Source organism: Meleagris gallopavo, chromosome 6 (assembly GCF_905368555.1).
Source record: "Meleagris gallopavo chromosome 6, MGAL_WU_HG_1.1, whole genome shotgun sequence".
In the NCBI taxonomy this organism is placed as follows: Eukaryota; Metazoa; Chordata; class Aves; order Galliformes; family Phasianidae; genus Meleagris; species Meleagris gallopavo.
Genome location: NC_139409.1, coordinates 50653735 through 50676284, shown reverse-complemented (window position 1 = coordinate 50676284; position 22550 = coordinate 50653735). Strand labels below are relative to the sequence as shown.

The 22550-nt window shown below is 40.8% G+C and overlaps 1 protein-coding gene across 6 annotated transcripts in view; it reads right to left on the bottom strand.

Moving 5' to 3' along the window:
• Positions 1-22550, bottom strand: part of HECW1 (HECT, C2 and WW domain containing E3 ubiquitin protein ligase 1) — a 237126-nt gene that overhangs the window by 107763 nt on the left and 106813 nt on the right. For all 6 annotated transcript variants that reach the window (XM_085226720.1, XM_085226721.1, XM_085226718.1 and 3 more), the window contains one exon: positions 6211-6305. In XM_085226720.1, coding sequence (XP_085082846.1) covers positions 6211-6305 — 95 coding nt within the window. The remainder of the gene's footprint in view (positions 1-6210; positions 6306-22550) is intronic.

Below are 22550 nucleotides of genomic sequence, written 5' to 3'. Positions count from 1 at the left end.
TACGACAATATGAAGTCTTGACAACAATAGACTACTAATGAAAATCTTTCTGGACTGTTCCTAATCGTCTCCTCACTCTCTTTTTTACTATCAGCTCTTCAGAACAATTCAAGACAAATATAAATCGATAGATAAAGTATGAATCTTTCCTATACACGCAGGAAAATCTTTCCAATTCCCTTCCAAGAGATACTGCTACCTCTCATGTGCCACTACAGCTACTTAACTCCAGACATCATAAAATTATTTGATATACAAGCGACCAAGTTGCTCCTTGCGTATTTATAGAAAACCAATGACACAAAGAGCTTCCTGTTAAATTGCTTAAGTAATTTTGATGTAAATTTAATTGTTCCTTTAAATCCAAAGACTTATGTTCATTATTCACCTTGGATCAATGTAACGTACTCTCTTACAATAGATGCTTCTTAGCATGCATATTCTGTTAGATCCTCTTTTAGAATGGAAAGAGAGGGCAGAAAGCCCTTTGTTTTTCACTTCTGTAATCTACTCTGCCTTCCAAATGAGCAAGTATTGCCAGTTCCAATCATTTCCCCCGTTGCTTTGCCTTTAATTTTTCAGTTCTGATTGACTCCATCTCCTTTACAGGAAATCAAGGTGTTGTATTCAGGGACAGACTGAATGAAGTGCTACACCTCACCTTGCGTTCAAAGGCAGCTGCAACTTGGAGTACCTCTTGCTACTTCATAATTCAAGATAATGGAAGAGGACTTTTTGCTCATTTCTAACAAGTACTGGGTCACCTAAGCAGACCCAAAACTTCCAGAAATTATGCTCCTGGTCCCAGAAATGATAAGCCTTTCAAAGTATACCACTCACTTGTTAAAGACATACCTAGCTTGCATTCTTTGCTGATTAGTTGCAAAGAATTAGGATTTTCAAACACAAGATCAGCAGCCTTGATTTTGTGTTTTCCATAATCTTTTGTTCTGTTTATAAACTGTAACTGCTGAGCAGCGCAGTAGCTGCTACAAGTTGCTGATACCTCTTCTGTTTCTTAAAGTATAATTATTCTTAAACTCTCAAAAATCGAACTGTCGGACTTATTAGATGTAACACAGATGATTTTAAAATTCACCTTTCACAGAATAAGGAATGAAGTGAAAAAGAACACACAGCTGGGATTTTAAATCCAGTCTCCAGAAAGAAGAGAGAGGTGGCTGTTTATACGTGCGAACTATTATAAAATCTCAGCTTGCAACACATCCATGAAAACAAGGCAGAACACTTCATTATCAATCACTTCTTGGCAGCCCATGCTCTGACATGGCAGCACATAATGCAAACATTTATAGCAGGAAGTCCTCGGGAACGATCAGCCACCAGCAAATGGCAGCAGCTTATCAAGCAGTGATTCCTGCTGTGGGAAACCCGGCTGAAGCAGCGTTTCCACATAAATACAACACAGAGAGGTTCTCTTCCAATTATTAGCTCCAATTTACAAAGCTTTCCCCATGATGCTAAGTGCATTTGACGAGAGCCATCATGATCTATGAGACAAAAACGGTGGCATGAAAGCTCCAGAGATTTGATCAACTGTGATTATTTGTGTCTAATACAGCTAGTGAGCGTTTCCAATTTTGCAAAGACATTTGTCCTGAGGCTAAAACATCGATTCTGCACTTACTGTCTTTTAATTGTGATGTCTCCTATTTATCTTTTTAGGTGATAGACTCTTAGGGGAAAAGATTGTTCTTTTTATTCAATATACCGTTCTTGTGCCTGCTTTATTTTACACCAAAAGAGCTGTGCTCTGGTTAAATCATTTTCATAATCTCAGATTACCCCCCTAGCAAGATGCATCTTTCCTATTGCTAGAATTAATTGCTGTAACTTGTATTGTTTTTCTACAACAATATCTGATGTAAAGATGAATTAAAGGAGACGTTGTAACAGAAGAGAAGCAAACACAGGAGTGTTCCAGATGCCACAACAATGTCCTTTTCTACTCAAGAAGCTGTTTGGCTCACCCATGTAAAGCTTACGCTTTACAAGTACAAACTACTGTGTACAAACCTGCTTTATGGATGTCACTCATCCAGGTTGTTCCTTTCTGCCATGATTACAGGTGCTCCATTTACTGCTATCACCCCCAGGCCTCTATATTGTCCTAAATTCACATTTAGCTTTCACCGTGTCAGAATTGGTCAAAGCATACAGCTCTTGGTTCCCAGATATTCAAGCTTGATGATTCATAAGTGATAAAATGTGACAGGACTTTTCACTGACAAATGAACTGCAGGGCATCCTAATCAGCAGGCGAGCAGCTCTAATAACTGGGATAGAGTGTAAGGAGATAAATTCAAATGGAGCAGAACATCCATAATATAAGAAAGGTGAGATGCTACTCAGCCTAAAGCACTGTCTCACTATACAAAGATATCCAGCTAAAAGCAACTTTTTTTCTTCCCCCTTTGGAAGCAAGTTTCCTTTTAACTGCCTGTTAAAAATTGTCTCAGTGTCATATGAACAAGAATGGCAACCATTTCCAGCCCCCAGCCTGACTGTTTCCAACTTCTTTTGTCTTTTCAGTTGCAACAAAGCACAGACAGACAGTGTGGGATTTTTTGATGGTTGTGGCAATGCTTTTAAATCACGGTGTTAGGATCCTGCTGGTTGTTCTTCTTGCAAGGCTCACTGGCAGGACTGGATGCACACCGAGTGGCCACCCTGCCAGCTGCTGCCCAAATCACGGTAGGTGCCTTGCACCTGCAGCCTCAAACCTGCCTGGGTGGCTGCAGATGCAGGTGAGTCTGTGGTCTCGGGGGAAGTGCTGTCCCCAGAAGGTCACCTGTTCCTCCATGCTGTTTCCCTCAGGACACCTGTTCCTGATCTTTTTCCCAACCTATGCCAAATGAGGTTTGTTTCTGTCAAGCATACAAAGCCTTGTTCCCTCTGTCCCTCTAGTGAAAGCTGAGTTTCAGGGTGAACTTGTGATGCCATTACTACGCTGGTAAAACTTCCCTCCTTCTAGGCAACGAGCTTTAAAATAAGCCTTCAGTGCCTACACCCACAAAAAGATCTCTACTGAGATTTTCTCCCTGCAAAGCTATTATTTCCGACAAAACACTAAGGTCCCATGGTCACCAGTAAAACTCATGCTGATTGCAGATGGTAAATTTCCAAGTGCAGACCAGAGGATTCCCTCTGAGCTGAAAATATGTGTAAGAACCTGCTCCATGACCTGAAGAGTCCCTGCTCTGCCGCCAGGCCACGCCAGCTTGAGGAGCAGAGCTTCAGCTGGTGCTGTGAGAAATGCCATGCGTGGGACCCCAGGGCAGTGCTCAGAACCACTGGAGCAACAGAAACAACTGAGGGATGTGATGGATCCAGTTTGACCATGGAGGGCCCAGAATGTCAGATCTCACTAGGGTAAGGAGCCTCAGGCCCTCAGACAAGCTACGTGCATGGCGCTATGCAGTCAGCACTTAACTGATCACACAGGAACAGGAGAAACAAAGCAATCTATCACTCACTGCTCAGCCGTGCTCAGCTTATCAATTCAAGAGACAGAAGAGAATTGGCTGCCCCTCAGTATACTTTCTTGTGGAGTGACTGCAAAAGGATGGGGAGGGGCTCAGTGACAGGGATAAGGGAAGCTGTGCTGTGCTCTGTAGTGGGTGGTGAATGAGCATAGCAAAGTACAAACCAGAAGAGCTGCTACTTCTTTAGGAAAAGAACTTTCTGATAATTTCCCCAAGCCATTATTTGGAAAAAATATGTTCTAAAACAAATAAAGCAGGTTATTTTGTGATTTCTTTAACCTTTGCTATTGGCGAAACTGTAGTCAAAGGTGAGTGCCTATATGTAGTTACATTTCTATGTATAATCACCAGTATTTCAGCCCCAGGATCAGCCCGTGCAGACACATATGAAAGCCCAGAAAAAGGATGGGGCTGAGCAAATCCCTTCTTTTTTTCATCTATTCAGTTAGGATAACAGCATTTTCCAATGGTGCAGGATGCTGTCAAACTTTCTAATACTTTAGTAATGAGGGCTGCACATGCACTGTAGAGAGCCAGATGAGGAAAGTTGTCTGGTGGTGTCAGCTGGGACCGGAGTTTGAAGGATCATACTTAGCTGAAAGCCTTCACACATGCAAGAATCAGCCCATTATTTTTATCTACAGTCATAGAGTGCTTTTCACATCTATGGCTTGAATTTTTCTCATGCGCTCATAGAGCAGGGTCACCCAGGTTAATATTGCATAATCTCGGTTGCTGTTCCTTTCTTCTTTTTGTTTTCACTGCTTTGTGTTTGCCTTACAATGCACCAAATATTTATGTCATACAGCAAACAATGAACAGAAAATAACAGAGAAACCAGTGATGCATCTGCAACACTGCTGGCCTCTCTGATCTGACAAAGACAGAATAGCCTGCAACCCAGAAGGGCAAGAAAAATCAGAGGAAGATGTGAAGAGAATGCTACTCCCAAGGACAAAGGTTTGACCCTCACATAGAACACTTTCTTTTTAACACAAACCCTCTTCAGCTGAAAGTGAATGATGTTTCATTTTTTTTTCCACATATATGAGCAAAGACCTCAACTGAAGAAGTTGGGGAGATTACATATCTGCTTAGCACAAAGTGCAGGTCATCTGACATTCTTCTATTAACTTAAACATACTGCCAATAGATAATAAAGAAACATTAACTCTTCCACACTAAACCCGACAAATTTATCTACATAGTTCAAACTCAGGTCTGAGAAACAGATGTGAATAATGAAAAATAAATATCCTAATCTCTCAGCCTATTGGTATTTACTGCCTTGTTTGTCTGGCTGGGTTTCAGAGAAGACTGGGACTGAATCAGTAACATAGATGGTCCCCCATAAACTGATGGCAATCAGGAAATAAATGGCAAGACCTGAGTTAATAAAACACTGCACGCTACAAACTAAATTACTTTTCAGCATCCCACAAAAAAGATGATGTCCAAGGGCATGTCATGTTGTTCCTCTGTAGACAGCTGAAGGGAATTCTCCAGGATCCAGAAGTGGTGAGTGGACTCATTCTGAGCATGTGAGAAAGGTGTACCAATACACGAATGCCTTTCATTACTACCAGACACATCAACCCCCACTCAGCATCTGGTTTCCAGCTGTTGTTTGCATCAAAAGAAGGTAAACAACAAAAAGTCTCTACATGCATCAAGGGAGAAAAAATATAATTCTTCCCGACCCAGATGCAATCAGACAGTCAACTTACAGCATGTAAGACTTTTTGGCCTTTCTAGAGTTATCAACTTGGGACCATTTCAAAAAAAATCACAACCCAACACCAAATAAATCCATACCAACCAACCAACAACAGAAAAAACACCCCTTAAACTTTAAAAGTTAAGCTTCAGAAATGTTCACTGAAACCATGTGTAAGATTGACCTTTCCTTAGCTCAGCTTCCAGAGTAAACAACATCAAGACCCATCCTTCTCTAATGCTAGTTGGACTAAAATTCCTTAGTTCAATCAGGTCTCTGCAAAGATGAATCTGGCGGGCAGTGAAAGTCTGTCAACAAGGCCAGATAATCTCTGGCGGTCAGCAATTGCTCTTCTAAAAAATGCTCACTCTCAAGGTCACTGAATTTTCAAACACAAGACAAGGTATGTAGCTTCTTAGAGCCAAGTGAGCTACAGAGCTTTGCTAAGCTCCAGCAAATCAAAATTGCTCACAATGAAGCCTCAACCTGTCAAAAATGATCTTCAGTACTTCAGTAGATCAGTAGATCATGCTCACTTCTTGTCACTGATGCTGGCTCAGAGGAAGTGCCATGAAAACGTTCATGCCATGGTTTTGTAAAATGCACCTAAGAAAATTGCACTTCTTTTCTCAGCAGTTATTGTACTTACAGTCCAAGAATTTATAATCCATTGGAGGTTTTAATCAAGTCTCACAGCACGCAGCAGACAGAAGATAACAAAAAGGGATACAGCTAGGACATGGGACTGACCCCGGATCACAGAGGTTATCTGTGAAAGTTTGAGAGCAGAGTCTAAGTTCTTTTGGCTTATAAATACACATTTAAACTGAAAGAATACTCATTCCTCTGTTTCACAGTGCACTTAAGAAGCAAATATTCTCTTTTATTTTCATATATTATTACACAAAATTGGCAAGGACAGCAAAGCACAGAACAGTGCTAGTAGGGAAGATAAACAGAAACAAATAAAAGGCTAGCATAACTTACGGGAGCTGCGTTGTTTTTCACCGTGACGCTTGGAGTTGTGGCTCGTAGTGCCCCACTCACACCGTGATAGTATTTGAAGCATATCTTTGTTTCAGCTGAAAAAGATAATTATTTCGGATCAGAAAAATTGAAGAAGTTGTACAGTTGGTTGCAGCAGATAGGCATAACATAGTTCACTCAAAAGGCTGGCAAGTAGCTGAACTGTGAGTGGTTCATCTCTGACTGCTAGGCACAACAGCGTACCTCCTGACTCTGGTCTTCTGCTTTACCAGAGTGGCATTTACAATTCAATTCCTATCACCTGAAATAGTTTAAATCTTAACATAACCACCTGTTACGACAGGCAGACTTCAGAATACATGATCAGTATCCCTTAGCTATGCTAGGAAGAAAAAAAGTAGGGATAAAGAAATCCTCATTGTTCAGATATACCAAACATGAGCACAGGAAATGAGAAACCTCTTAAGACAACATGACTGCATAATTGATCACTGACAGGTTTCACCTATTTGTTTTGGTCTTGGTTAGAGCAAGGACATATATCTACACAGATTATCTGCTCTGACAGTTACTACAGAAAAACATTTTTCAAAAACAGTGTAGTGTCACAAGACCTCACCTTAATATATTTCCACTGACCTAGAAATATGTGGATTATGTGAGAAACACAAACAAGACCATGATCTTGGACTTATAGCATTGCTTTTGCCAAATAGTCAGATAAATACATCAAGTAAAATCCTTTTCAGTAACTGTATCAAGGCACAGAAGAAGTGAAATCACCTTCTTGTTCAGGAAGGGTATTTTCAGCCAGGTTCTCTGTTAGACCCTAACTACCAATAAATATCACTTGCTAGGATTCTCCTAATCGAAGCCCCTAACTCCCCTGGACTAAGTGACCTGCCAAAGCAGGTCCTGGCTTCCAACCTGTCTAAAGACTTGAATTTTCCTTCAGAGCAAACTAGGATGTGAACTGGGTTTCTATGAACCACCCACAATCAGAACACAGCAGGTATGTAACAGATACGAGCGTGGCACCTGAAAGATGCCTGTTCAAATGAACGCAGCGTTAACATCTTCCAGTTTGAATGGGGGAAATGGAAGCCTTCAGCAGCTACACAATGCATAGAATCATAGAATAGCTTGGGTTGGAAGGGCCCTTAAGGAGCATCCAGTTCCAACTTCTCTGCCATGGGCAGAGCAATGAGATTGCTCAGTTGCCAGCAACTAGATCAGGTTGCCAGGATCCCCTCCAACCTGCCCTTGAATGCCTACAGCAATGGAGCATCTACAGCTTTTCTGGGCAACCTGTTCCTGTGCCTCACTACCCTCTGAATAAAAAAATTTCCACTAACTCTAATCTCAGTCTTCCCTCTATCGTGTTATTACTATCTGCCCATGTAGAAAGTCTGTCTCTCTCACGATTTTAAGCTCCAAGGACTGCAAGGCCACAATGAAGTCTTCCAACAGCCTTCCCTTCTCCAAGCTGGATAAGCCGAGTTCCCTCAGCCTTCATTTGTAGAAGAGGTTCTCCAGCCCTCTGATCATTTTTGTGGTCACCTTTATGCATTTGAAGGTGCTTTTCATAATCAGGTTCTCCTGGACACAACTGTCCACAGAATGCCAACGAAGCTCACTGTAATTATGGTCTCTACATAAGAAAATGATAAAGGAATGCCAGTGTTTTAATAGACAAGTCACATTGGTGTGAGAAACGATTATGCAAGGTGAAGAGCTGGGGCCCTGACCACTGATTACATTGCTGTGACTGCTCCAGTAGATCCAAAAAATAACTGTGATTAGGGGCCTGGAGCAAGTTCCTTAAGAGGACAGCCTGGAGAAGGCTGAGGTACACCACATTCATGCTTATAAATATCTAAATGGTGGGTGTCAAGAGAATGGGGTCAGGCTCTTTTTGGTGGTACCCATGACAAAACAAGGGGCAACAGGCACAGACTGGAACACAGGAAGTTCCATATGAACACGAGGAAAAAATTATTTACCGTGAGAGTGCCAGAGCACTGGAACTGCCCAGAGAAACTTTGAAGTCTCCTTCTCTGGAGACAGTCGAAACCTATGCACTTTCCTGTGCAACCTAGGGAACCCACTTTAGCGGGGGAGTTGAACTACATGATTTCCAGAGGTCTCTTCCAACCTCTATGATTCAACCAGAGAGCCACTACAGTGCATATGGTACCAAATTCTCCAAACTCACAGGCCAGGACAGCCAGACAACATTTCTGCTCCCCCACTGAATTCATGCATGCATCTACCACTACAGACAGATGCCTGTTCAGCCTGTTTATTTTGTGGCACTTCACAAAAAAAGCAGAACAGGATGCAGAGCCCCACAGCTCCTCCACACAGGGATCCATGGCTCATCCTGACCACAACCTGAAAGAAGTTCTGCAAATTCTAGAGAACCACTTCAGGTGACCACATGCACAGCTGCACCCAGGGGAGCAGTAGCTTTAACTGGACAGTTTTTGCAGCTCTGATGGATAAAGACCTCCTGCTATCATCCGTGACCCCTGATTAAAGAACCAGAAGTGCAGCTGATAGCAGAGCTGAGCCAAGTGATACCTTGGTGGCACCTGGAGCAGCGGTTGTTTCCTTTTGCAGCAAAAAAGCTAGATGAGGTGGTGGAATTGAAAAACTGCAAGTCCACATTGAATTCTCATGTTGCAATTTTCTTTATGGAACTTTTAATAGCTCTGCAGCTAAACCATTTATTCACTGAGCAGACAGTAAAAGTTGATAACACAATAGCTAAAATACACAGTTCTCACCAATTATTCACATCTTAATTTTCGTCTCCCCTGGAGATTTTTAGCTACAGCTTGTGTGGAACAATGGAAGATAAAACACAGATACACTTTTTTTTTTTTTTTTTTTTTAATTAACTCATGTAGTTAATAAAATGTAACTTCTGGTAGTAGTCTTTATGAAAATATTCAGACCTCACAGCAAGAAACTTCACTGAAGGTTGACAAGTAGGAAATCAGTTGCCGTGCACACTGGGACACTAGGGTTTAAAATTACCTATATAATTAAATGAAAAGTACTACAGAGTGAGAGCAGAAGGAATGAATATATTTTTCTGTAGGTATTCTGGATTTTAATATTACTTTCAAGGACAAAGGTTTACTAAGATAACTGAATATGCATTTAGAAAGAACCTCTGTGTGTATTGAAGGTTCCTTTCTTCTGAGTTTCACACAATTACAATTTATAATTTAATTTTCAATCAATTCATCCAAGTACAGCTGCAAACAAGAAAGAAAGCAGCGTAGAGAGGTGCAACGTTCGTGTCCAATTCAAAATGGGGCAGAGGAGGAGTTCTTCCTCAGGCAGTAATTGTCACAGTAGTTAACAATTGTGACAAGGGCCAGCTTGAATGAAAATCATATGGAGATACCTAAGCTTGAGAAATTGCTCTGGAAGCATCAAGGGAACAATGTTTTCTTTCTTTCTAATTTTTATTTTTTTGTACTTCTTCCCAGATCTATTTCAAATTGAAAATATTACAAAAATGGCTGTTCTTACTGTATACCAAGCTATTCTTTTTGGCTTCTTTATACAATTTTAACAAGTATATCTTGCAAAATTACAAATGACATCTTTATGTGCAAAAATGGCACCTTAACTTTTTGGGATTTGTTGTTTTCTTTTTTCTTTTTATTTTTTTGGCTGGGAGCCATTTTTTCCAAATAACGTGATTGGTGCCTCCACGTTCACTTCAATGGTGTCCTAACATTTTAATCCATCTGAAGATTTTTCTTGTATCTCTGAATCACCTCGGAAGGATACATTTGCAAAATAAACACAGACATTCACTGCCTGGTACCCCTGCAGATGAACAGAAAGCATCTGAAATATAGGCAAGGCAGTGATATAAATCAACCTGAATATTATCCAACTGGCATTAGAACATAATAAGCTATAAGTATGTAAGGCTGTTTGCATTGCAGTCTTGTAGATGAGCTTGTTCTGGAACAAAGACGATCGTTTAACTCTGTCCCGTTGTTCTACACATGCTACACTGCAAGATGCAGTGGTGTTGTCTGGTTAATTCCAGTATAAATAAAGATGTGCCTTTGTTATTTTCATATCAGTAATTATGAATAGTAGCTCACTGGATCAGGTAATGAAGTTATGATGTTAAAATCATCAAGTAATGAAGTTAGATTCCCCTTTCAATTAGCATAAATGGCATTTAGATTGGCAAAACTTCCAAGCGATGAGATATTTAAAGACACTCAGAAATACTTGTGCCTGTGATAATTACCAAGCTACTTGCCAAGAACAAAACAGTCAGGAATTCCCTGTACACCTACTGGTATCTCCATTACATAAATAAAACAGTCCCCAGCTGTATGCTTAGGTCCACATGTAACTCTCATGGGTGCAGAAAACACAGCTGCCCAAAATCAAGGCCACCAGGACAGAGACATGAACCCCACAAAGAAGATATTGTTCTTCTTCTCTCCTTGCACCGCACTCTACAGGAAGCAACCTTCCATAGGTGGGTGCTGGTGGGGATGTGTCAGGGAGCCAGGTCATAGCCCCAGGCACTACGGAGATTGCTCCTTGCTCACAGCACAGCTTTGACCAGTCTGAGTTGTGCCAGAGGACTCCTCTGCCATGGACTTTCCTCTCCCCTCTCAGGAAAAATATCCACAGAAAATTACTTCTCTATGGAAGACCTGAATTATCTCAGTTACCAAATCAGTTTTGTAAATTAACTACAAAATTAGTTACCAGCTGAACATTACTCTTCCGAGCTATATTCTATGCTGCTTTCAATATCATCCAGCAGTTGGAAACAATTCACTAGCTATTAAACTGAAGTAAGAGAAGATAAAAGCCAGTAGGGGCTCCTAATGAACTTCAGATGGAGATAATGAAGGTTGAAGGCTTCTAACAGGTATACTAGTGCCCATCATCCACCCATTCTTGTTTCCTGTCAGTGTTATCATTCCTGTTGGTTCATGTGATATGCATTAAGGCAGTCCAATTCCTTCAGTGCTCTACAGTTCTCAAAACTGGCCTAAATCTCTTCTGTTTTTCAAAAATTCACGTCCTTTTACAACCCTCTGTCCCTCACTAGGGCTTAACTTGCACTAAACATTGACTTAAGTCTCTCACATATAATAAGAAGCACTGCCAAGATGAAGCAGTTTCCTTTGTTATACTGAAAAAAACCAACACACACAAAAACAAAAAACAAAACAAAAAAACAAAAGAACCCTCCAAAACACACACACAAAAATCCATCCAAAAAGTCCCCCATATCCTAATCGGTGTTTTAAGGAAAATTTGAACACTATTCTTTGGGGAGGCAGGAGGCATCAACATGCTTTATCAGTTGGTGTTTGACAGGAGTGTGTTACATGAGACACTTCCACAGTCTGGTTGTAATTTCCTCCCGTGGCTGTTTTTGTTGGCATTAGCTAAGCATTTCTGAGCACATCTGTCAGGGAAGCAACGTCAGTCTTCAAAATTTTGTGTCTTTTATGATCAGTTCCATCTATTACAAAAAAGAGCTGTTGTTGCTCTTTTGGGCAAACTTTGTGCATAAAAAATGAGAGGTGTCAAAATACAGTAATGAAAATGTAGCTGCCCATGGTTGTGTGTGAGAACTGAGCAAATCACATCAGAGAGGGAAGCAATTAGCTTATGAGTCATAAAGATTTCCTCCAAAAACATCCAGAAGGAACGTAAGTAGATGGATGATATTGTGCTACAATCAGATCACCCAGAGACCATCTTTCGTTACAGTGGGTCACAGCAGTCTCCAAAGCAGAGAAAGAACGGGAGTCAAGGAATCTCTGCAGAACTGGGACTGAATGCAACACGGAAGTGGCATATGGAGTGGCATATGGAAAAAATAGGAGAAGGAATTACAATGGGAAGTCAAAATAGCCATTAGAGGCACATCAGTAGCTACCTGAAACCCAGAGCACAAGAGTAGGTCCTTTGTACCTGCAGCATCAATATTCCTTATTGTTAATTTCTCCCAGATGTACCTGTTGTTGTTCCATGCAAACAACTTGCTTGGGAAATTTGCTTCCACAACTGCTTATTCCTCATCCTGTACCAGAAAATCTGCCCATTCCAGGAACTGTCTGTCCAATACATGATAGTGATACTACTGCCTGAAGCCAGTAGTATCTATTTCCTTAAGCTAGAAGCTGCTCATAGTAGGTTTTTAGTAGTAGAACCTCCTATGGGATTCTGTAAAGTCCCTCCGTGTTTGGTTTAGACACCAACAGTTTTAAACCCGGCAAGGCCTAAACATGAATCACAGAATCATAGAGTGGCTTGGGTTGGAAGGGACCTCAAGGATCATCAAATTCCAATCCCCCTGCCATGTGCAAGGTTGCCAATCACAAGAACTAGTAAACATCAGATTGCCCAGAGCTCCATCCAGCCTGGCCTTGAACACCTCCAGGAACGGGGCATCCGCAACCTCACTGAGCAACCTGTTCCAGCACCTCACCACTCTCTCAGTAAAAAACTTCCACCTGACATCCAATCTAAATCTCCCTTGCTTTAGTTTTAAACCATTCTCTCTTGTCCTATCACTGTCTGCCCTTGTAAAAAGTTAATTTATCTCATGTTCATATTTTGTTTAATCGCAGCTGCAGATTTTTTTCCAAGTTTCTGACAACCTTTTTTCCTGTCCTGGTCTAAAACAGACACGTGCACAAGCACATTTGAACACAGACTCCCACAGTACTTTCTCTTTTTTTTTTTCAGGAACTGCAAGATACCAGATTTTAAAATATCAACTTCAAGATTATTATAGTGCTACCGCTCAGGAAAGAAAAAGGTATCTGCAGGTAAGTTTAACCAGTACCCACTGATAATTTCAGGTAAAAATATCTGCAAGGAAACTATAAGATCTGAAAATCAAGTAGTATAACCCCAGAACACTTATCAAACAAGATCAAATTTCAGCTAAAATATCCAAACTTACCAAGATTAAGAAATGCAGAGATAGAATATTCGAATATCCTTAACTCTGCAACAACGCAAGACATATTACTTGAGTAGTAACAAATATTTGAAAAACAGATCAGATTAGCTAAATTTTATTTCATCTTCTGAGTTTTCCTTCTTGGTTTTGTCATGGACTTGACAGAATGTGCACAGAATACACATTCATGGCTAGACTTATCTTTGTAGCAAGAAAGCTGATTATCATATATTTGTCATTAATTCTTTGTTTTGTTATTTGTGATTTTTGGGAACTCTCTATTATTGACTTTCACTTCTGCTTCCTCTGCTTGACAATTCCACTTAGCAGCTGCCTGCCTCCAAGAACCAGAGTCACACCGTAAATCAGTACACTACAGTACCTACTGGGTAACAATAAATTCCTCATAGTCAGTGGCACGGTGCCTTCTGTCCTAGCTTCCCTTGTTTGTGCCTCCAGAGTTGCAGGCTCCACGCTACATTGATTTTGCATCCAGCCATGTACAATCTACCTCTATTACTATGCAGTTCACATGAAGTGATACAAGTCTGCTTACTCACTCAGTGATTAACTGCTGGTACTCAGTAATTTTTCAGGTGCAGACTCCAAAGCACAAGACAGTAAAGCCATACCATTTTACTACCTGCCTCTCATCATGCCATAGGAACAGAGAGGTAACCAGGAACTCCTATTACAGGAGAAATATAACAAAGTGGTTTTGTGAAGAGCATATAAATCTCATTTCAGTAGAATATTGCTTCTTATATACTTGACTCATAAAAACTGCCCTTTTGGCAAGACTCACAAATAAAAAATGCTAGTGGCTGGACTAGATGTGTGTTTGTACATTCATTGCCAGCACTTGCATACATTTCTTTGCATAAGCAGGGCTCCTAGCATTGCTTATTACTGAAGTTGGTTGACGTGTTCCATTATAAACCCTGTCTTCAGGTGCCCGTATGTTTTCAAAGATGCATACATGTAAATTTAGCATGCTGGATGTCTGCCTCAGATATATAGAGGCGCACGCCAAGAAAATTTCATGCAGAAACTTGTAGTGGTGAGGTTAAGGTTATTTTTACTCATTAAAGATTTCTGATTATCTTTCTTTTCACTCCCCACATTAATTTGGTGCAGTAATGAGTTTACTGAGCATTTATCTTTTAGTATTCATGTGAAGCTACATTAGAGATCAATAACCTCTCCAAAAAAAAAACAGTCTTTCCAAAAAATTTGGTTCGAGAAGTCTTTGATTTCACCATCTAAATGCCCAGGAAATCTTTTCTGTGCTGAATATGTTCCAGACTGATGCTAAGGCACATTTTCTGCAATGCAGATCTAAGTTCTTTCTGGCTGTGACCCGTCTGGGTGTCTCTCCCGCATGCAGGAAGAATCTTGCTGAGTGTGTATGAGGAATCTTGCTGTGCCAAGTCCTACACATGAGGAAAACACAAACTCACTGCAAAAGTGCCTGCGTTGAAGGAAGAGATGAAGATAGCAGAGAGGACTGGGATATAGGTAGGAAAGGAGGAATCAGGACAAATCAGGTTTGGGAAGCAAAGAAAATAAAACTCTGATTTGTAGTGATCATAGGCTTGAGTGGAGCAGGAGCTTGAGAGAGCAGGTAGCAGAGCAGTTCCACAGGGAACTGGCAATGGGATTTACTGTCAGTTGGCTGACACATACTGTCTGGGTGAGAAGAGGTTAGAATGCATTAGAATTCAACTGCCATCCAGCTGCCCTTGTGGAAGCCTACTTCATCATGATCAAGTGCTTCCACCGAAGTCCTGCTCAGGCTGGTATTCAGAGCAACAACTGAAGTCAAGGCAGGGCAGAGCAAGCAAAGCTTCCTCAGCTCCCTGTCGCAGGAAAGGTCAGCGGCAGAATGGCACTGCTAAGTCACAGCAGCTGAAGATGCAGAATGCTTTTACTAAGAGGATGTTCTAGCCTTTGTACAGCTAGGAAAAGAATCTGAGGTTTGCACAGTGCATATTCTCAGACTATTACTGACTTCACAAGTTTTACTGCATGGCACAGTTAACGGGATTGAAATTTGGCTTGCTCAGGCAAGTCACATTCTTAAAAATTATCATTTCTTCCTAAAATCATTTTCTGAAATACGAGATCATGAGGAAAAAATATATAAAAAAGGACACAGCTTTACCATTCCCAGTAGAGTCATATGTCATCTCTCATCCCATTGCAACCAACAAACCATTTGCTCCATATTTATAAAAACAGAAGGACCCAGCCCAGAATTTTGTATTATTATTATTCACAGATTATATTATATTATATTATTTACAGATAAACCCAGCAGTGCTATCTTATCTGCTCTGCCTTTCATGGACTGGTGTAAGGAAAGGACTGATAGGCACCAACCTGAGTGAATGAGCTGGGCTGTTACAAGTTACCTGCATTTCATCCAGGGAGAGAAAAGCTATTTCAGAGAGACATTTGCAAACAGCAGATTTTAAGAGCTGCACTAACATTGAGACTTTAATGAAATTCTGGAGCCTACAGGCATACAATGTTTTTATGTAAATCAGCTTAAGGATGAGTTGTTCACCATCAGCATTTGCAAGTGAGCAACATATTCGAGAAAAACTTGCAATCCTCAAAGCATTTTTAACTGCGTGGTAGTTGAGTCCATAATAACTAGAAACCAAGTTTGCTTTCAGATCTTAAAGTACTAACTGCAGGCAAAATAAAATACATGGTTACCTATTTATGACTGAGATTGCACAAAACAGATTTGAAATGCAGCAGTTATATCAGCTTAAGTTCTAAAATAACATTTATATTTTAAAACTGCTTGCCACCTTGGTTACAATTGACTCAATGATTTTCTTATCAAAATTAATTAGTATATCTACAGAGTTTTTGCTGTCATTGTTCTCACTTCAGCACATTATGACCTAATAATCTACTCTCCTATTTTTCCTGTCTATCCAAGTAACTCCCCTTTTTGCTCAGCCAGTCAAATGAATTCATTGGTGTATAATATGAATTAAGGTTTAGATTTACACAGCAACAAGCTTTCAAAAACAGCACGTAGTAAGAGGAAGAATGGGCAGAGCTGGGACTCCTTCCCTATTGCTATTTACAGCCACTGAATTGTCCCAGATGAAGCAAGTCCCTCCTGCCCGTCCCAGCATCACAGCGGCATCCTTTAGGCTTCTGGGTATTACGTCTGCCTCAAGTTAATTGTCTCCTGCAGCAGAAGCCTGTGAACCACCAATTCCTTGCTTTTATCAGGGCAACAGTATTTTAAGGTCTTCATTAAATAACCATGACTGCATTATGCCTTCAGGCACAGCCTTGAGCAAGAGATAATTTATGAACTTCAGAAATAGCCCTAGGAAGCCAAGTGCCTCAAACACAGCCCCCTACACCACAACAAGTTTTTATTCCCCTTGATCTTGAAGTATGAGTGGAGGAGGCACTGCTGCTGATTAACAGAAGTGGAAAATTACATCAACCTTATGATCAATTATTAGTGTTTAGAAGGTGTAAGCCACAACTTTACTCTATGCCTGCTCTGTGAAGGGAAAAAACAGCATGAGAAAGGACACCTCTCAACTCCAAACCCAGCTAAGGACAGACTCATAGAGACCCAGACCTAGGGAGGACTCGTGTTTGTATTTACATCAAAGACAGTTTAATTTAAGACACTTGCTACAGCATTTCTTGGGCTAGTCTTTGATCACATCTGATAAGCATAACTGAATTTCATGTTAGAAACAGAGCAGCATTCCCTCGAGTCAGTGGTTCACATTTTTTCCCAAGAGCCACCTTTGAAGGTGTGTGCATGCCAAAACTGAAGCACTACGGAGCTCACCATTTCCCTACTCCTCCTGCATATTATGCCCATTCTGTCACCCCTCAGCATACTCTTTCAGACAGGAGCCTCATCTATTCGTATTTCTAGGCGCTAAGCTTTCTTTAGTCACTGTCGGAATGGTTTTCAGCAACACTTTCTTTGCTTTTAGCAGCCATGTTATGCAATATTAAAATTCTCAGTATCTACTCTAATCAGGAACAATGGAAGTCAATAAAGCACCTGCCATGCAGTATCTTTGGAGAACAAATACAAGTATTACCAGGCAAATTTCTTCTGCACTTGGGTGTAAAAGCAGAGCAGCAGCTTAGCATTGTAATTGACAGTATCACAATAAGGACAGCTTTTCTTATTTTCATACATTTATCATACTTCTGAATCAGTATGCACACATTCCTTTCACATCTGAAGTTATTTTTAGCCTAATATTTCATGATAACTGAGGAAGAAATGGTCAATTTGAGAAGCTGGCTCAATGAAAAGTCAAAATGCTGGGAGAAGAAGCTTCTTAGTGGTCAAATTCTATTAGTAACCCACTACACTAAGCACGCTGCTGTTTGCTGCTGCTCCTTCTAATCACATTTAAAAACTCACTTTGGGTGACTAAGAGAATTACACAGCATGTTTTCATACAATAAAGACTGTTCATTTTTGTTGCAGTATGAACACATTAACGCAAGCAGAAGACAGCAAAAAGCTAATAGAGATCGAAGTAAGGGTCCAAACTTGCTACTGGCCCCAGGTGCCAAGAAGAGTGAGTGAAGATGCTGTGGTAATCTTAACACTACTAGTAATGCACTGCTCTTACCAAGAAGTATTACTATTCACATTTTTGGTTTTCCTCGCTCTACCACAAAGCAGAACCATTTTCACAGAATTTTGGAAGAGAATTATTTGCAAAATTTGGATGACCAAAATGAAAGCCAGTATTCCAGGCACTGGAAATAGAGGCAAGGAAAATGTTACAAGGGAAAAGCCCAACAAATGGCCTGCTCCTCTCCTTTCACCTCAAGACGACTTCATTTTATTTGCAAGGCATCTAATCGTATGTGGTAAGAGTAAGGACAGTTGCACCTGGATTTAGCACTGCAGTTCTACTGAGCACAAGAGGCAGTTACAGCCTGGAACTAGGGCAGTAGATACTGAGACCTTTAGCACACTGGTCCTGGACTCCTGTATCTGCTTTGCAAAAATTTTATTCCTTTCACACTACTTTTCTCTACTTTGCCACATTGAAAGGTGTTAAACAATACATAACTCTATCACTAAATACTTGTTACATTATTAAATACAAATATGAGGTGAATAGCCCTGCTCTATAATTACCAAATGAAGAAGCTTTCCTGAAGTCGCTCTGAAAACCAGCACTGTGCAAGGTCTTTTCTTCGTATGCTAAGTCTTACCTGTGACGGTCCAGTAAGATATAACTAAACAGAGCAAAACAGACTTCTGTGTCTTCACAACAGAGAGCAATTCTCTTGTTTATAGGTTCAAAGCACTTATAATTAATTGAGTTTGTCCACTCAGAATCATGAGCCTTTGATAAAAGCTGCATGTCACATACACTGCTGTGGTGTAGCTCTTTCCTTAGACTTAATGAAGGCTTTGTTTTAGAGCAGCAAGACGTATCTTCCTTCTATCTGCTGAGAAACTGCAGAGAAAAAAGAGCTCACATCCTTTGGCACTGACAGGGACTTGTAGGGCACACTGGATACACGGGATAAAAACTCTGCCTCAGCCTTTTAGAACAATGCTGTCAGAATTACTTTCCTAAGCTCAAGAGGGATGGCAGTATGCACTGTGGCACATGCAGGATTGGGTCGATTTAATCTTTCCAGTGAGGACTGGTAAAGGAAAAGCAAATTTGAAGCCTAGATTACCTGAAGGCACACAGGAGATCTCAGACCACCTGTCTATGTACACACAGCCCCTTCTGTAGATCTCTTCTTTCTCTGCAACTGTACAACCCTCACCAATTAGAGGATCTCAGATGCTGATAGCCTACAAAATATCTTACAGAGAAAAGCCCCTGGCATTCTAGCTTCACACACACTGATCAGTCTCCTTATCATGCAGATTATTTCAATGGCAGCTCACATAATGTCTGACTGTGGCCACACCCTGCAAGTTTCAGAATCACTGCTGCTTTACATGATGATGTGTGTATTTGTCACCACCTCTGAGAGGGACAGAAAAGCAGAGGAGGACCCACAGATGAATTCAAGGTGGAAGACTTACATGGTGCTCCCTCTGTTCCTCCTTTCACAAGTGAAGCTGCTCAGGTCTCTATTTAAAAGGAAAGGGAAGGCAGCACATCTATTTACTTTTCTAGGAACTATGATTGTGCTCTAGGCACAGTTTTAGATATTTGTATGCCATTAACAATGCCAATACCTGCCAATGAGCTTGGTCCTAAGAGACTCATCATGTAAGACTCCTTTTCAGGTAAATGATTTACAGGCAGATCTGCCTACTGGGATGATGTTGAGTTGTGCCATCTTCTTTTGATTGTAGCTGCATTCACAGTTATACGAAATGCTGTGTTCTCTTCCTCTCTCTGTCCTCTTCACGAGGACAGACTCATCAAACACTACTGCCCTCCTGCAGCTTGCCCACAAAGTAATCTTCTACAGGGGCACACTTTGACTTTGGCAATTCACTTTACGACTTTGACTACAGAAGCACAAAGCATGCAACTTGCTGCATTTGGTTGAACCACTCTGCAGAGATGGATTTCTTCTGACTGGACATGACCCCACATGGGTTGTTCACCCATTCAGGAAACTGGTATTCACAAGGGCATTTTTTCAGCTGTGGCTGCTATGGTGCCTATTGTTTATTTAATTTCCCAGGGAGTTTTTAAGACAAAGCACAAATTATTAAGAAAGTGCAAAGAAGGCCACATTATACCTGTCATTATTTTTCACCTTAGAGACCCGTCTGCAGGCTCGTTTAGTAGCAACTGTTTTCTTTCTTTTTAAAATATCAGCTTTTGTTCATCATCTATTTCCAGTGTAATAAGTGGAGAAGAAAACTGCTGCAATCACAAAATGAAACACGGCTTTATAAAATCCATCAATTTCAAAGTATCTTACTTGATACCAATAAATAAAGGGGGTTACAAATAGGTTACATTAAGTTAAAATATACTGACTGTAAAAAGATCAGTGAGCCAAATGATAGGTACACTGTATGACTGCACTGTTTTCACATGCAATAAATTTATGTTGCAACTGTGGGAAAAAATTACTGACACCAGATACTACATTTGTGCAGGTAAAAAATTAACATAATGATATATCAAGCAACGGAAATACTACATTTAAATGTTCAAGGGGACAAAGAATTGTAGGCAGCATGGGTGAGAGATTGTGGAATTACAAAGGTTTGTTCCCTAGCAAATACATCAAGATGTACACTGGGGGGACTGGAAAGAAATGGTCTTCAAATCACTGTTAGTTCCTATTGATTAAAAACTGCTATACAGACAGCAGTATGTCAGTCAACTGAAAACATCTGCCAGGTGGCCACTGCTTTCTCTCTGGCTTTGTACCTTCATGCTTGGACCCACAGTGCACGTCACAGATGTTTGCTTCACTGGCTGGCACTTAAATTTTCAAGCCTTCAGAGCTGCTGTTCTGACAGCAGTAACTCCCAGCTTGCTGCAGTCACACAAATAAGTGACAGACAGGAAACATTGTTTTATTTTTTTAATAGTTAAAGACTCGGGTCTCAAAACACCGCACACTCAACTCCCACAGAGTTTGCTGCACTGTGAAAAGGAAACCCTAATGCAAATCCTCAAAAGCCGGAGCAAGATCTAGCAGATGTTACATGACAACACGCAGTAGGACAGCTACACAGTGCAGACTGCAGATAACCTATGCTATTTTAAAAACACTTTTTCATAAATAAGCTTGCAGAGAACCTATGAAAAATCAAAAGCAGAGGCAAAGGGCATCTGAAAAAAAAAAAAAAAGGAAGACTTAACAGAGGAGTATTCTAGAGTAAATTTGCTTTGAATCACCTGCACATTAGTAACACCTACTATTGCTGATTTGTAGCTAAGTATATACTGTATATTGGTTTCCCCCCCAGACTTTGACAGCTATCTGTTTGAAAATTCAGCGCTTAATCTAATGTTGGCACATGCCTTCATACCTCCTCCAGCCCCAAGCAAATGATTCTAAGCCTTTGCATGTCTATATGCAACATTAAAAAAGGAAAATGCTGCGGCTCTTCCTTGCAGTCTGAAAGACAGGACATCTGCTGCCTGTGCCCAGCATAAAGCAGGAGACTCCAGGCATCCTGCAGAACCTAGGCCAGTGCTTTATTTTCCCCAGCAGAAATGCACAGCATTCAGCATGTGGGATGAAACGCACTGATGTCAGGAAATCTGGGTTCTCTTTGCATCTCTTTGAACCTGCAACCCGCTCCAAAGGAGATAAGAATGTGAGACAAATCCTTTCATGGAGCGGTTTTCATAGTAGTGTGGCTGTTCTTTGGTTACAGGACAAAAGAGGGTCTTCTGTGAAGCAGTGTTCAAGAGGACACTCAATACAAACTCCAACAAAGCTCATTAGCATCCAGGAGTATCTAGCTCAGCAGTTAAATTTCTAACAGGTGTATTAAGGCTGGTAAATCTGTCTCTGCAGAGGTAAGGCACCACACACATGCTTCTGTACTGACCTGAAGGTATTGAATGAAGCAGGTCATCAGGGGATTTAGCTCTACTTATTACTTAAGCTGCTGTCTGTCAAGTCACACTGAATTTGAAGAGTACATTACTGATTTCTTTCAAAGCATTTGTTTGTTCAGACGTTCCCTACATCAGTTTTCTCTTAAATCACAGACAGTTTTGTGCCTTAAAAACTCCTGGGCTGTGAGCCTGTCCCTTCCCAGTCTTAGAAAGCCCACTGACAGCATAGAATTCGGTCCTGCACCTTGGAACCTTGCTCTGCAACCCCAAGGAAGGAATGGAAAGCAAGATTGAAAGCTGCTGGTCTAACTGGCAGTCTGGGGATGCCTAAGCTGGCACACGCAGAAAGGTAAAGGACCCTCTTTGTGGGAGAACAGCTCTTCTGGCATGCAAACCAAAATTAATGTGCTTATAGTACTAAAAGGCAGAAACAAGAAGGCACTGCAGATTCATAAACCAAACAGTTCTATCTGCTGGTGGGGGTTCAGTAGCCCCAGGGGAGCTCTCTCCCACCTGCAGAAGTTGCACACTGCCTTTTGGAGCTAGTTCTCAAATGTGCCATCGCCCATCCAATTGTCACAATTCTGCAACTTAAATATTCTGAGAAACAACTCATGCAGTCGTACAAACATATTTGCAGGCAACATGTTTTAGCTCACTCACCAGGTCAGAAGGAATCTATATTAAAAAATACAGTAAGTGTGGTGTTTTATTGAAGGTATTTTTCTTAGTAACCATCATCATTAAATGTGTCTTTTTTTAGCAGCGTTGAGAGCAGAAAAAGAAAGGTTTTTCTTTTCTGTATTACCTCTGGAAAT